Source organism: Pseudochaenichthys georgianus, chromosome 13 (assembly GCF_902827115.2).
Source record: "Pseudochaenichthys georgianus chromosome 13, fPseGeo1.2, whole genome shotgun sequence".
In the NCBI taxonomy this organism is placed as follows: Eukaryota; Metazoa; Chordata; class Actinopteri; order Perciformes; family Channichthyidae; genus Pseudochaenichthys; species Pseudochaenichthys georgianus.
The window spans coordinates 36,706,072-36,722,931 of record NC_047515.1 but is presented as its reverse complement, the minus strand read 5'-3'; the positions used below and the strand labels follow the sequence as shown (position 1 = coordinate 36,722,931).

The 16,860-nt window shown below is 41.4% G+C and overlaps 1 protein-coding gene across 1 annotated transcript in view; it reads left to right on the top strand.

The window, feature by feature from the left end:
• Nucleotides 1-9,433, top strand: part of LOC117457717 (cell adhesion molecule DSCAM-like) — a 152,977-nt gene extending 143,544 nt beyond the window's left edge. The window contains 4 exon segments of the mRNA XM_034097933.2: nucleotides 856-1,056; nucleotides 1,892-2,194; nucleotides 8,163-8,298; nucleotides 8,300-9,433. Coding sequence (XP_033953824.1) covers nucleotides 856-1,056; nucleotides 1,892-2,194; nucleotides 8,163-8,298; nucleotides 8,300-8,669 — 1,010 coding nt within the window. The 3' untranslated portion in view covers nucleotides 8,670-9,433.
• Nucleotides 9,434-16,860: the final 7,427 nt, after the last annotated feature.

The window sequence follows — 16,860 nt, the reverse complement described above, 5'->3', positions numbered from 1 at the left end:
TTCAGTGAAGGGATGAACTGTAAATCTGTACCACGGCACAGCAGCTACACTCTCTCAGTAAACACTGATGTATGAACAGAATAAGGAGTTACTGTTTCATTCAAGCACTAAAACAAATGTATTCACAGATCAGAAGCTGGAGTCCCTGACTAAACGAGTAGTTCAAATGATTTATTTCAAATCGCAAAACGGACTACTACAATATTGAAATTACAAGAAGCGAAATATTTCTTTAAGGAATAATTTCTCAAACAAATATTACAGTCCTCTTTCTGTGTGTACCGCTTTAACCGGTTGCTATCTTCTTGCTATGACATATTTATGTTTTTTAGTTATTAGCATTTCCTATATTGTGATGTTGCATGTTTTTACTGATTGTATAAACTTATTATTAAAAAATAGAATTTGTTTTTAGGGTGACGACAACATCTGTCCAGGGGCAACAGATGAACAATAGCTATTTTCTAACTCTGGCACAATGACAGAAATGTGTATTAATCTGCGCTGTCCCTGTCAAATAATCGGATAAAATAAAAAATATATCTTTCAGAATTAAGTATTATGGGGTTGCAGAGGTCGCCCATCCTACAATTGTATTGTTGAGATACAGGAAAGTCTGGTTAGTGGCCAGTTGGTCAAAGTTTATTACAGATCTTTGGTAAATAAATTCACACCATGATCTTTTAATAAATTCTGAATTCAAATACAAATAAGTAATGTATCATATCCACATTGCATTATCAGTCAAAATAATCCGAATATTCATAAATCATAATGAATAACCATAATATTTAAACATGGAGTATCTGTCATTATCTCTGTCACTAATGATGCTCTCTGTTCCCTCCTCTGCAGACCCCACTGCCAGACGCACTGCCAAAGCCGGTCCTGCCGCGACGCGGAGCCGATACGCCAGCCAGTGGACACTGAACCGGCCGCACCCCACCAGCTCCTCCCACACGCTGACCACCGACTGGAGGCTGCCGACGCCCCGAGCCACCGGGTCCGTGGACAAGGAGAGCGACAGCTACAGCGTCAGCCCCTCACAGGACACAGGTAATCAGATTACATTTCTAACCATTGAGGGTTGGTAGCAGGATTACAATGTGACTAAAAAAAGCACCCAGAGGATTGTTGACATCCACCTGGATCCATTTTCATCTTCACCTTATATGATGACACTCTATGTGGTAAATGTATTGTCTTTTTAAATTACACACAACATGTATTGTCCTTCCTGGAAGAGGGGTCCCTCGTAGGTTTCTTCCATTTTCCCCATTAAAGGCGGGGTAGGTAATTCCCTATAGAAACACTTATAGTTATATTCCATGGAATGCTCTTAACATCCCGATAGCAATGAATACATTAAATGCTTTGACAATAAATACATAAAAAAATATCACCTGTGGAAGCCGTGGCGCTGTAAAAAGCACGACCAATCATCTGAGCCGCCCGGCTAAAGTAACTGGATGGCCTACCTGCCTGTCAGCCTTCCATCTGTGCACAAACTTATCTCGTGCCCTCATTGGTCATGTGCGCATTCGTGTGTGTTGGAGGAGGGGCTCTGTAAGGAAGTCTGAAGGAAGGGGCAGATTTTTTTCGGCTGCGTACTTTCAAATTCTAGCGCACTCGAGCTGGTTTCTCCATTCTTACCTACCCCACCTTTAACTGTGGGGTTTTGTTGGACGTTTTTCCTTGTCCGATATGTGGGTCTAAGGACAGAAGGTGTAGTATTCATATTATTTTCAAACTGCAAAGCCCCCTGAGACAAATGTCAAATTTGGGCTGTATAGATCGACTGTGATTGATTGATTGAGCATAGTGTTGGTTGTAAAAGGATCAGATTGTATTTCTTCTTTGTAAGCTGTACTGTCCCGTGTGTGTTCCTCAGATCGTGCGAGGAGCAGCATGGTTTCCACAGAGAGTGCGTCCTCCACCTACGAGGAGCTTGCCAGAGCCTACGAGCACGCCAAGATGGAGGAGCAGCTCCGCCACGCCAAGTTCACCATCACCGAGTGCTTCATCTCCGACACTTCCTCCGAGCAGATGACAGCAGGGACTAACGACTACACCGACAGCGTGGCCTCCAGCACGCCGTCCGAGTCCGGCATCTGCCGCTTCACCGCCTCGCCGCCCAAACCTCAGGATGTCAGTCGGGTCATGACTATGGCCGTGCCCAAGGCCCACAGACCTGGTAAGGAGGTTTACCTAAATTATAATAATAATAATAATAATGATAATAATCTTTGTTTGTATCGCACCTTTCATACAAGAAGTGCAGTTCAAGGTGCTTCACATAGATATTTCCAGTTAACTACAAAATGGCATTGTAGCTTACACGGGAGTTCGTAATATAGCTTGGACCTTGCCCATTAAGGGCCTTATATGTCAGGAAGAGAACCTTAAAATCAATCTTAAAGTAAACAGGAAGCCAATGCTGAGCGGCTAGAACTGGAGTAATGTGTTCTCTCCTCTTAGTTCTAGTTAACAACCGAGCTGCAGAGTTTTGAATGAAAAACTTTATTTAAAGAGCACTTTTCATACTCAAAGGTAACAATAGTTCCTCACCGTGTTTTCACAAACCCATCAATTAAACCTTAAGAAACAACATTATTGACCATCTTTAAAACCTGGGCTGCATTTCATTAGTCATTGGACTGCTTACCATACCGCATAGAGGCTTCAAACAATAACACAGTTCACAAGACTTATTATAAGCGTTTCACCTTTTTTCAAAGCCTCCTGTGGCTGGCACTCGGTAAGGCAAATAAAGCTTATTTATAAAGCACTTTTCATCACAAGGCTATTCAAAGTGAAACACATCAAATGACAGCAAGCAAACAATCCACTCGCCCCCAAGACTGCCTTTCACTGCAAGAAGAAACTTGCTGGATGTTACTTTCAAACTACTTAAAGGCTTTGTCTCCAAAGTCTCTCACACGCATCTGCAGTGTGTCCTGCGTCCTCCTCTCAGGCGGTGGTCTTACCTTACTTGACCCTCTGCTCCTCGGGGCAGCGCTGCAGATCAATTACGAGTTCTGGCAGAGCTGCAGACCACACACTGGAGCTCAGACGTCCAAACAGACACGCACGTGAACACAGCTCATCCATCAACCTGTCTGCTGTCGTGTTTTAGTGTCTAGGGCTACTAGGGTTGTTGGACCACAAAAATAGGTTCGTGTGTTTGTGTGTAACTGGATTATGTATTCAGGATACAAAAATCCCATACAGGTTACTGATTTATTTTACAGGTAACTAGTATTACGGATTACATTTTTAAACCTAGGTGTTAAGCTAACACCTTGCCGGCCTCCCTGTTAGAGCAGATGAGCCCATCAGATCTTCTCCTTAAGTTTCAGGCCTCATTATGTTTGTGCTCAGAGCAGCAGACACTTGTCACCAGTTCACACAGGAGAGAGGGCAACTGAAGGCTATCTGTCAATCTTATCTGCAGCTATTGTCACTCATTACAAACAAACACTTAACCGCCACAGTGGAGTTCAGTGTAATGACACACTGTTAGGCTGGGGTGGTGTTGCTGAGTGCTGGACTCTGGTATCAGTTACTTTTGGGGGGGAAATGTGATAGGCAGAAGAATCAAGCTGTGCTGCTACAGTTCCCTGCTTGCTTGTCGAGTAGAGATGTGTCGCAAAAAAATGCACTCTTATTCACCTTATGTGGCCTCGCACCTTTTCCCAATCCTTTCTTCAATCGAATAAGTGTCTGTTTTTCCGGTTTAGCATTAGCAGCATTGTAAACAACAAGGTCAGATTCCCTACTGTAGCTCATGTCAACAGTTTTATAATAACTCTCACTGCCAGTAGAGTAGACAAGGTCCACAGTGTTGACATATATTCAAATTAGTTTACATAGAGACCAAATTCAATTAACCTGTGACCATGCCTTTTAGCTATGAAACTAGCGAATGTTAGCTATCTATGAAACTAGCAAATGTTAGCTATCTAGCTAACTAGCGAATGTTAGCTATCTAACTAACAAGCTGGCTAGCAAACATAAGCTATCTATCAAACTAACTAGCTAATGTAAGGTTTCTAATAAACAAGATACCTAGATAACATTCTCTATATATCTATCTAGTTAGCTTGCTTTCATTAGCTACCTATCTAAAAAGCTAGATAGAGATTTTAGCTATTTCTATTAATTATATCTAGCTATCTATGGCCAAATTGGTGTCTCTCAAAACTTAAATTACAAATATGATATACTCTTGAAGTGCAGACCTGTGTCCAGCTTCCTGACAGTGAAAGTATTTATCAAAAACATTGTTGATGTGGTTTTTTTAAGCCGACCGGCTGCTCGCACACAGCCAGCAGTTTCAGCTTTCTTAGCTCTGTGAAATGTGTTTCAACTGACTCCACAGACTCCACAGACTCCACAGACTCCACAGACTCCACAGACTCCACAGTCAATGAAGTGTAACATTATGGGAATGTGTTTTTCTAAGAGGCCTGCAGCAACTCTGATAATGTTTAAGTACCTGGTTACAATAAGGGACTGCTGGATTTACAAGTTCTCATGTAATCACAGGATCTCAAAGGGCTTAAAACATAATAAGCCTTTGTACTATAAGTAGCTGCTTTTACCATACACACAAATAATGTGTCCTAAAAAGTGACTAAGTGTCATAATAAAAATGATAACTAGATTGTTCTTCCACCGGCGTGTAGTCCATTAAACTACAGAGCACAGCATGTCTGTAACACAGTGCATGGAAGTTTGACTTGCTGGAGGTTCATGACCCGGCTTCAACCCCGTCTCTGTCTCAGTTACACCTGACGACCTCACCTCCATCAGAGAGGTCACCGGCAGCTTCTCGATTATCGCCGTCCCTCTCTTCTCGTTTCATGTGACCAGCCTCACCTGACAAACCTGCTATGAGAGTTTATTTATTCATTCCTCTTCGGCTCTTAATAGAAACAAATCTATTGGATCCCATTACAGCTTGTATGTCAGCTCTTCAACTTGTGCTGGTTATTACAGAGCTGTAGTTAGCTTGTCAGATAGATTCAAACATCAGGAGAATGTTTGACTACTAATGAAGCACACAGTATAGAAATATGAAAACAAACAATCAAACATCACTACAGCTGAAGATGCAACGAACACTTAAACAGATTAATGGCTTGGCGAAATGTTGCATTCCTGTTACACATACTGTCTGTCCCATTAACTGTGCAATCTGTAATTTACTGGCTGATGAATTTCCAAACTACATTTCTAATGAGCTCCTACAGAAACACTTAAATCTATATTTAATTCACACCCTGAGCCATTCATCATCTTCTCTGGCACTAATAGGACTTATTATAAAACACAGTGAATTATTCATTCTCCTCCTGATCCCAGAAATCCATTCTCCAAGGTCACATGTTGCACGTCAGGGGGCTGCCATTAACGCTCAGTGTGCACGTTCATACAGTATGTATTTACATTTTTGCATGCGTCGACTGCATTTGAAAGCTTTGGCACCTGTGGGTGAGAGAACACCTGCTGAAAATGGATTTTTAAATGATACCATGTTGGCCTGTAAACACTTGTTGATGTAGTGTGCAGGAGAAGGACTCACCCTGTCGGTGTTCCTTTTGCAGTAATAATATTAAACAGCTGAATACTAAATAAACCAGAGACTTCACTTGTCAATATTGGTTTTTAGATATTTTATTGATTTAAAAATGATATCATATTGCTTCCCGCCAACAGCTGGAACTGCGGCGACAGCAACGTAACTTAAAATGACAGATCGATTGATTGATTAAGTGATTTAGCCACCATGAATCCAAAGTTTCGTGCTCTCCAAAAAATATAAAAATAATTATTCCAAAAATATTCCATGGTGTTTCCTGATGGATAAAAACTAATGTTTGTTATCCACAGCGGAGGTTAAATTGACCGGACTTCTTCCTGCGGATTGATATGACTGCAGATGTCCATTAATCAGAGATTCCTCCTTAGCAACGTTCTGTTCTCCTTAGCAACGGTCTGCTAGCGAAACATAGCAGACCTTGGGATTTCCAAATTGATCAATCTGAATCAAGTATTTAACTAGGCCATGTAAGTAATATTTAATGCGATTGTTCAATTTAGTTAAGCAGGGAAAACGTTTCAGTGCCAGATACCGACTTAGAAAAAAGAATATCAACCTTCATTTATTTTTAACTGCATTCAAGCTGTTGTCGTGACCTCTTGTTTGGTTGCTATGATTCATTTTGAGGATTAAGTTATGAGTAGAATTTGGAGTGCAGGTCTTTTACCTTACAAAGATACTACTTCTGAGAATATCTTAACTAAGGTAATGTGAACACAATATTTGACCTGTAAAAACATGTTTAACAGGAAAGGGGTCAAAGGGTCAGACCGCTGAAAGGGTGACTGTGGAGATCCAACACAATTCAAACCTGACCGCCCACAGCTCGATGAAGTAGTGAAGAAACATCGATTAAATAGAAAGCTCCTTTTGTAGAAACATACATAACTAGTTTGCAATACAAGTGAAGGAAACAAAGAAGTACTGTATTATTTAACTTGATTTAATTAATGAAACTCGATAGCATTTTTTAGGAGCATCTACAGCAGTGATGGCGGGATGAAGCCTTACAATATGAAGCTTTTCCAGCCAACCTTAGCAACGGTCTGCTAGCGAAAAATAGCAGACCTTGGAATTTCCAAATTGATCAATCGGAATCAAGTATTTAACTAGGCCGTGTTATAAATAATTATATAACTCAAATAATATCAACTCAGCAGATATGTGTGTCTGAGTGATGTTGTAAAAACCCTCCAATGGGATTTTCATCATCAAAACATTTCATTACTTTAGGATTAGTTATAATTACACTTTAAGAGAGTCTTTAACACCAGAATGTCCCATCAGTGAAATAGATACAATAGCAGTAGAAGCCATAAAGTCACTGAACAGAATCAAAGCGTCGAGTTTTATCTACCTCTGATCCAACAATTCAGATAATTACTTAAAGATTGACAAGACCGCCTATAATCGAGCTTTATCACCTAGTTAGGATACTCAATCTGACCCACAGGTTTCCTGATAAGACTCCATGTTCACATCTCCTGCTGTTCCCTAAAACATGCTGCAGAGAAAGGATTTGATAACTAACAATTCATGCCAGATTTCTTTGTAGGATTTATAGACATCATTCTGCTTCTTCACCGTGAGAAAACACAATAACTTAATCATTGTATCATTCCCAGAAAATGAATGATGTGATATTCAGATGCCTATTACATGTTTCCTATTAAGTCAAATAGATTCACTCTTGGTGGGATATTGATATTGGTATAAACATTCAGAAAACAGTTAAGTGAATCATAATCGCATAAAGCCCTGAGGTGAACAAATGTTACAGTGTGAGTGTGAGGTAAAGATGGATTCTCAACCATAAATGCTGCTAATTTAAACCCTGGAATATAAAATGGAGTGTGTGGAGAAACTCTGAGCTGTTAGGAGCACATACTTACACAGCGGGGAGTGTGTGGAGGCGAGTGGTGAAAATCATCAGGGGTCCAAACTGACCCCATTATCACACAGCAGCAGACTGTCGTGGCAATATTTTGTTTGCAGTCACACTTTATTGGATGTGTCTTAAAATCCTATTTCAAAGCATTTTAAATAATGTACCGAGGCCTCTTTGTTTTTTGTTGTTTGCTAAATTGTGCAAATAGGACATTTCATATTTTAGATTTTTCAGAGGTCTGTTAATTTTCACTGAAAGACTTTTGTGCCTCCACAGTTTCCATGTTCACAAAGCTCTTTATTTTTCTCATACTGCCTGTGCTGCAGCACCTCTTTTCCCCCTCTGTCTGAAACCAGAGACCAGTCTGCTCTGATTGGTTAGCTCTCTTGTGATTGGTCAACCACTTATAGATGTCCTGCCCCTTAGCCTATCACTTACAATGTGTTGGAGCGCTAGCCAGTAGAATCGCAACTGTTATATAGTGATGTCACTATGTTCCGGAAGTAAACAAAGGAGTCCAATGGAGGCGCTTCAGGCTGGGGGGGAACACAGGGATGTGAGCCTTTGCAGACCATCGACAAACCTCTAGAACACTACAGGAAAGGGATAACCCCAAAAAGCAGGATAGCGCCCCTTTAACACTTTTGTCTCCTGTTTTGTGTCCTGCAGCAGGAGAGCTGGTCCACCTGCCTCCTTACCTCCGTATGGACTTCCTGTTGAACCGGGGCGTGCCGCCTCGAGGTGGAGGCGTCAGCTGCAGCAGCGGCAGCAGCATAGGAGCAGGAGGAGGAGGAGGAGGAGGGGGGGGGAGGAGGAAGTGGTGCATCGGGGGAGACAAGAGGAGTGGGAGGAGGAGCCATGGGCCAGACCTGCCTGGAGCCCCAGAGGAGCCGCACCCTGAAGAGGCCCCCGCCCATGGAGCCCACCCCCATGGAAGTGCCGTCACCCAGGGAGGTGCAGCAGTGGCAGCCAGGAACCGCCTCCACCCTCCCCCACAGGGATGCCCGGGAGAGGGGGGAGGCGCGGGGGGAGGTCCGGGCGGACGCTCCCTCCTCGGGGGACCTGGCCCAAGCACAGGCTGCCAAGCTCAGCACCTCCCAGGAGTCCCTGCTGGACTCCAGAGGACACCTGAAACAGAGCAACAACCCCTACGCCAAGTCCTACACTCTGGTATAACACTGGGCCACACGGACTGCTGCACACGGAGACAGAGACACAGGGAGACAGTTTACCGCAACAGAACATGTTGTACATAGAGCCGTTTCCGACATGCGTCTGAAGTGGATGCTTTTCTTTCTTTCACTCTTTTCTTTCCTTCCTCTCTCGCTCTTCTCTGTTGCTTTTCATCTCTCGCTCCTTCGCTCCTCTCCTGATCAGTTTTCTCTCACAGCTTTTATTTTCTACTCGAGTATTCTTTTATTCTAAAGTGACGACATGTGAGAATTGCCAAAATGATTTATTTAAAATTTGAGAAAGAGAAAAAATTACCTATGAATTTATATCAAGGACAATTATAGTTACAATTATTATTATGTTAAAAAAAGAAAATATCTTTTAAAAAAACAAGAAGAAGGGAGAGGGAGGAGGAGGACTCTGCAAGAGATCGTTGCTTTCTTAATTTATTTTTTATTTTATTGTCGCAGTGTGATGGAATCTGTGATTTGGCCGTTTTTAGCACCACGAGGAGCCGACAGAGGAGACGAGCGCCAATGCTGACCAAGCGTAATGTTTTTCAACCTTTCCGACGACTGCATGGCGACTGAACAAATGACAATTAATAGGAATGGCTGGAAATCCAAAAAAAAAATGAAAAAAAAAGAGAATTTTTTTGTCACACTATGAAATTATACAATGTGAATATATATAAAGAGATCACTTTTATTTGTGGATATTACGGGGGAAATGATTTGGTTAATAAAGTCCTTAGTCATGTTTGCACACATCTGACTCTTATTCAACACAAACCTTTTTGCTCCACTTCAGAACACTCATTGATTGTTGTTGTCAGGATTTAAATACGACCGCACAATATTTACCTTTAATTTCAAGGAATCAAGCAGAAACCCGGCATGTGTTTTATATTAAAATCAACTTTGGTTACGAACCCAATTTTGATTTAATGTAATTCAATGGTTTCAAATATTTGTTTGGCTTGTTTCCCTATTCTTAATGGTTTAACGCACTGTCATATTTAATACGATTGTTCAGTTAAGCAGATGTCCATTAATCAGAGATTCCTCCTTAGCAACGTTCTGTTCTCCTTAGCAACGGTCTGCTAGCAAAAAATAACAGACCTTGGAGTTTCCAAATTGATCAATCAGAATCAACGTAACTTAAAATGACAGATCGATTGATTGATTAAGTGATTTAGCCACCATGAATCCAAAGTTTAGTGCTCTCTAAAAATAAGTATTAAAAAAATATTCCATGGTGTTTTCTGATGGATAACAACTAATATTTGTTAAACCGACCGGACTTCCTCCTGCGGATTGATATGACTGCAGATGTCCATTAATCAGAGATTCCTCCTTAGCAACGTTCTGTTCTCCTTAGCAACGGTCTGCTAGCGAAAAAAAGCAGACCTTGGAGTTTCCAAATTGATCAATCAGAATCAACCTAACTTAAAATGACAGATCGATTGATTGATTGATTGATTGATTGATTAAGTGATTTAGCCACCATGAATCCAAAGTTTAGTGCTCTCTAAAAATAAGTATTAAAAAAATATTCCATGGTGTTTTCTGATGGATAACAACTAATATTTGTTAAACCGACCGGACTTCCTCCTGCGGATTGATATGACTGCAGATGTCCATTAATCAGAGATTCCTCCTTAGCAACGTTCTGTTCACCTTAGCAACGGTCTGCTAGCGAAACATAGCAGACCTTGGGATTTCCAACTTGATCAATCAGAATCAAGTATTTAACTTTGCCATGTAAGTAATATTTAATATGATTGTTCAATTTAGTTAAGCAGGGAAAACATTTCAGTGCCAGATACCGACTTAGAAAAAAGAATATCAACCTTAATTTATTTTTAACTGGATTCAAGTTGTTGTCGTGACCTCTTTTTTGGTTGCTATGATTCATTTTTAGGATTGAGTTATGAGTAGAATTTGGATTGCAGGTCTTTTACTTGTAACAAAGATACTACTTCTGAGAATATCTTAACTAAGGTAATGTGAACACAATATTTAAACTGTAAAAAGGAAAGGGGTCAAAGGGTCAGACCGCTGAAAGGGTGACTGTGGTGATCCAATACAATTAAAACCTGACCTCCCACAGCTCGATGAAGTAGTGAAGAAACATCGATTAAAGAGAAAGCTCCTTTTGTGGAAACATACATAACTAGTTTGCAATTGAAGGAAACAAGGAAGTACTGTATTATTTAACTTACTTGATTTAATTAATGAAACTCGATTACATTTTTTAGGAGCATCTACAGCACGCCCGATGTTAGCCAGAGGTCGAGACAAGAAATGTAAGCTGTAGTTCTTTCTTACATCCAAGTACGTCACTGTTAACATAAAATAAACCCCAAAATGAATTAGCATTTGACCACTTCCTGTCCCCTGGTCTGGAGGTCAATGGTTTTCCGAACATGTTTCTGGTTGTTATCCTGAAATAAGTTCTGTGGTTAAGACAAGCTGAAGAGATTTTAACGTTTTGTTCTACAACATAAAATGCCTCAGTAAACACTGGCGGTTGCTAACAAGTGTCTAATGAGACGACTAAACATCAGGTCCAACATTAGCCGTCTTTAGTTTAGCAGTGATGAGGCACAGTCAAGTTCCTTTATTAGCTTGTTACTAAGCTAAAGTGGTTTTAATATGTGGAGATTATCCTGCTGAACAAAATGTGTAAGTATCACAAATGTTTGTTTGCTACAGAGATTATTTTCTGCAGTAATCCAAGATCACATGGAGAACAGAAGGCATACAGGAGGAACAACAACGACTGTGGCTGCGAGGGAGTGCGGTCGTCTTTCAACCAGAAGGTTGTGGGTTCGATCCCAGCCCATGTAGTCAACATGTCGATGTATCCTTGGGCAAGATACTTAACCCTGAGTTGCTCCTGATGACATGGTGTGTGAATGTTAGGTCCTAGAGTAAAGTACACTGCTCTGTATGAATGGGTGTGAATGGGTGAATGACATGTAGTATGTAAAGTGCTTTGAGGGGTCGTAAAGACTGGATAAAGCGCTATATAAGTACAGTCCATTTACAACCTTGCCATGGCACAAAATGAACTACAACCCTCTGAAACACGTTCACATTGATGCGGCTGGTTTTTCGCAACAGGTGGCGCTGTGCAGTCACTGATTTGAGTGAACTTTCTGCTTTTTCGGAGCAGTGATGGTTCAGCACCAAGAATATTTGTGACAACCCAGAAAGAGACATCAAGGGCAGCCCAGCGGTCGCTCCCACTCTGTGTGTGTGTGTGTGTGTGTGTGTGTGTGTGTGTGTGTGTGTGTGTGTGTGTGTGTGTGTGTGTGTGTGTGTGTGTGTGTGTGTGTGTGTGTGTGTGTGTGTGAAGGAGCACGCCGCCCTGAACACGGTGAATTATTCATGGCTGCGCTGACACGGGACCCTGGATCAGATTTACACTCATTCTGCAGAGCCCCAGAATATGGATGAGACAGCAGGAGAGAGTGGTGGAAGGTAAAAAAGTGCACTTAGTAGGATACTTAAGTATTGTTTTGTCCAAATTTGAAAAAAGTATTTCCATGTTATGCTACTTTATACTTCTACACATTTCAGAGGCAATTATTGTACGTTTTACTCCACTACATTTATAACACCCATAGTTACTTTTTAATAAAACATGTGATATGCGTGCATGGTAAGATGCAGTACACTACTACTCATCACTATTATTACCACTTTGACAAACTACAAAGTTAAAATGCCCGCCATTCTGCATACTTATACTTTTGATACTTCAAAGAGGACATACACTTCTCATTTGGTTGTATGTTGTGCCTTACTATGACATGTGTTATGCTTTAAAAAGCCTAAAAGATGGCATGAACAGAGTAAAATATGCACTGGAAAACACACACACTTTAATAATCTTGAGGGAAATCAATGATGTGGAATTATCTGTTGCTAGGCAGACAAATGAAATGCAATGCAACAATAATCCTCTGCTGCTTTTACTGGTGTGAGGTATTGTAATGGTGATAGATGGCTCGCCCACACACTGAAATACTTTATGACTGTGTGTGTGTGTGTGCGTGCGTGTGTGTGTGTGTGTGTGTGTGTGTGTGTGTGTGTGTGTGCGTGCGTGCGTGCGTGCGTGTGTGTGTGTGTGTGTGTGTGTGTGTGTGTGTGTGTGTGTGACAGGCCCGGTTCTACGGGGGTGCAGTTGAGTCGTTATGCACCCTCATTTGAAAAATGAAAAGTAAAAGTGAAAAAAATGAAAAGTGAAAAATATTACATTTTGCCTACTATTACTAACAATAGTAGTAATAATAATAAAAAGAAGAAGAAGAAGAAGAATATATTTGAAATAAAATAAATTGTAATTGTGGTTGAATAGCATTGTCTGCTGCATTTATTTGATCAATTTAAACAGTAAGTAACGTTATTATGTCAGGTGCGCGTGACCTGTGCCGCTGCGCGTTCATCATCGGCAAGGTGCTTACACAGCAGTCAATGATGGATCAGAAAATGGTTAAAACAACCAGCCCTTATCGCCAGCAGTAACACTGCATCTACTGCAGGTAATAACAGTTCAGATCATGGGGACATTACGTTACTGTCGTGGACACTAACGTCCTCCTGCCCGACTCGCCGGCTTTGCCCGCCTCGCCCACAGAGGCGGAGCAGCCACAGCCGTCTTCGTTGCCCCAAACACTGCCACCCCTCGGCGGCCCGCAAGTGCCAGAGGACCTCTGCAAAACAGAGCCTGCCCAGGTATATTGAAAAAAAGTACCCAACTCGCCTGTACTGTGGGGTGAGGCGCTCATTTTGCAGCTCATGGTTTCAAAACAGAGATTGGCTGAATATTCATGTAAAAAAGATGCCATCTTCTGCTATGCATGTAGACATTTCAGTTCAAGTAAGTCAGATGCCTTCACCACAACTGGCTACAACAACTGGCGCCATGCTCTTCTAGGCTACGTGATAAGGGACTGGGAAGGCATAATCAAGCAAAGAGCACATAGATCCATAGATCTCTTAATGTTGCTCTCAAAGTGCACCAGATTGATGGTTTTAACTTCAATATTTAAAAAAAAATCTTCCCGGGGGAGCATGCCCCCGGACCCCCTTGGAGGAGGTGAGGACCCCCATAGAGGATGTTAGGTACACTCCCCACTTATAAAAATAGCACTTTACCACTGCACCCTCTCTAATCTCAGATGCACCCTTAGTCATTTTGTTCTGGAACCGGGCCTGGTGTGTGACTCGCCTCCTGGCTGCAGGCCATTATCACACCTCCCACCGCGCTCTGCAGCCGGAGGGAGAGGGGAACTCTGAGATAAGAAAAATGGGAAGAGGAGGTTTTACATCTTATAAAATTGCAGAATAGACCCTGACCTTTTCCTTCTCCCGCAGCAAAGTCAGATGAACTTAAGCAACCTTTTATACACACCACCTATCATGCTCCACATTTAAAATAAAGAAGTTTTTTCTTTCTAAGAATTTTAACTTTTTTCTCAGAATTCCGACTTTTTTCTCAAAATGTTGACTTTTTTCTCAAAATTCCGACTTTAATTTCAAAAATCACTTTGGTCAGATAAACAAAAAATGTAGTGGCCCTCATCGTCTTCCATATTACTTTGAGAATGTATTCATTTATTCTTGATATTTTATTTCCAAAGTCTGACCGTCTAAATTATTTATTTTAAAGTGAAATTAGTTTTATGTTAGAAACATTTTGTAACTTAAAGATCCCATGTCGTGCTTTTCCGGTTAACGCACATCCCCTTGTGTGTTATGAAGGTTTTTATGCATGTAAACGGTCTGCAGAGTCAAAACCCTCAAAGTACACCCTGTAGCGAGTAAAACTCTAACACAGAAAATACCTCCCCAAAATGCCTCGTTGGAGATACGTCATTGTCCATTTGATTCTTCCGGGTACATCATGATGTCATGTCGTCCCCAGAACGAAATGGACCAATCCGTGGAGCCGTTACGTTACGTCCGCGGAGCCGTTAAGTTAAGCCCCCGCTGATTGGTCCAAATTGACCAATCCACGGACTTCCTCACACACTCAGTGCAGGCAGCTCTGCTGATTTCTCCTCCCTGGCTGCAGGCTGATAACAGACAGTTGGGATCGAGGCGAAATTCTCTCTGTAGACCCATTCTCACAGCGTTTATCAACCTTTTTCTTACTCAATATCAAGCCACACTTATTGTTTTTACTTCGGCTGAGACTTTGTGTGTGCTCAGGATGAGTTTGGCTGTGTTTCGCTGTGTTTCGCTAAACAAGGAAATCACACCTCCACGGAGCTTAGCGCGATTCACAACGTCCCGACCAATCAGAGCACACTGTGCTCACAGGGAGGGGGGCTGGAGCTATAGAGAGGCGAAGTCCCTCCCTTTCCGGGAGCCTCCATGGGACCCCGGAAGCGTAGAATTATACATTGAAGTCAATGGAGAGAGAAAGGTTATCTTTTGATCCCGTTTGAATTGTGCCACGAATGACACATATGATGTTTGTCAATTTAAAAGAATATTTTGCAAGTCAAAAAAATAAAAATGTGTCGTAAAACTGTGAAGTTACAAATGTTTTTGTGTGAAACCGCTGAGTGAACTACAGGTCTCTGGTCTCGCACAATACGCGTCACCATCACAAAGACGGCCGTCACGTTAGCAAATTTCACCTGTTTCTTTCAGAATGAGAATAAAAGTATAAAACGAGGTGAACATCACTACAAGTCTGGACACGTTGAGAGCTGGACATACACGAAAGGGGAGTTAGTCGGTTCTGTAAGAGCAGCGGGACCGGCTTTACAAGATGTTGGTGAGTAATATGAGTGCAATGTGTAACGTTAATGTCAGCTAGCTAACATTAGCTAACAAGGTACACTAACGTGTTTTGTTTCAGTAACTAGTTTTCTCCTTAAGAACTTCGTGGTCTCTGTGTATGCTGTGGATAACATTAGTGTTCACAAGAACAAGGTACACTCCCGTGTTTTGTTTTAGTTGCTCTTCAGATTGAAGCGGCCAGTTTTATATCGACTATACTGTATGTGTGATCTCCTTTTACATCTCGTTGTGTCATTTGAGTTTATTTGCTGTGTGTAGATTCAAGGGTTTTGGTTATCTTGTCAATTTGTTTGGTTATCCAGGCACAGCTGTGTGTGACTCCCTCTGGTACACTGGTATGTGTTTTCCTAATGTAGAGAGCATTGATTAATTAATAAACTACACACTGAGTCTAGATCCTGACCAGATCCTTTTTTATTGTTGATCAAATGTTTTTCAAAAATGTATTCATACACATTTAGAAAAATACAATGTACAATCACAACCAGTACAACACACATTACAAAAAATACAGAAAAAACAAACAATAACAACAATCAGACAAGAGGACAAAACTATGGAAAAACAACCCCTCCCCCCCCCAGATCCAGACCATCCTTGTATTATTGCTCATTCAATCTATTATAGCATGCTAACAAACATGGTACTTACTTTATTTGTACAGATCTGCATGGGAGACGATGGCGCGATGCAGAGCGCTGTCTGTGATTGTGCACGGGGGATGTACAAATGCAGCCACGCTGCAGCATTGGCAGATCAGCTCCACAGATGTTGAGTGCCAGTGGAGGAAGCCTGGCACTTCCAAAGTAGTCCAGCCGGTGTCTCAACTTTACCAACAGTGAGAGGAGACATACAACCCACTGGCCAGAGACATCGCCAATCAGGATGTAGACTGGTTCAGGTCTGCACTGAGGGGCGCACAGTGTGGCATGGCATGGCTTTTGTCAGGCCATTGTCACCGTGCCGGAGCTGGTGAAGGGGCATGGGGGTCGGGGGCTTGAGGCAATGCTTGCCTCAATGCGACTGAGCAGAGACCAGCAAGCTGCCATCCAGACAGTGAAGTGTCCACCATCATTATACATGATGGTGTATATAGGATATATATATATATATATATATATATATATTTGTATACATATCTGTAAATTGTATAATTTTATTTGATTTAAAAGTCTTTTTGATCTCTCTGTCTATAAACACAAACTGAGTAAGATTGACAATAAAGTTGACTTTGAAAAATATATATATTCTTTATGAAAATAGTTGACTGTTGGAGAAATTAATTGATTTGATTTTCTGAAGTTAATTTAATTGTGGCGACCATGTAAGGTCATTATTAAAAAGGTACAATCAATTTGTTTAGGGTTGAC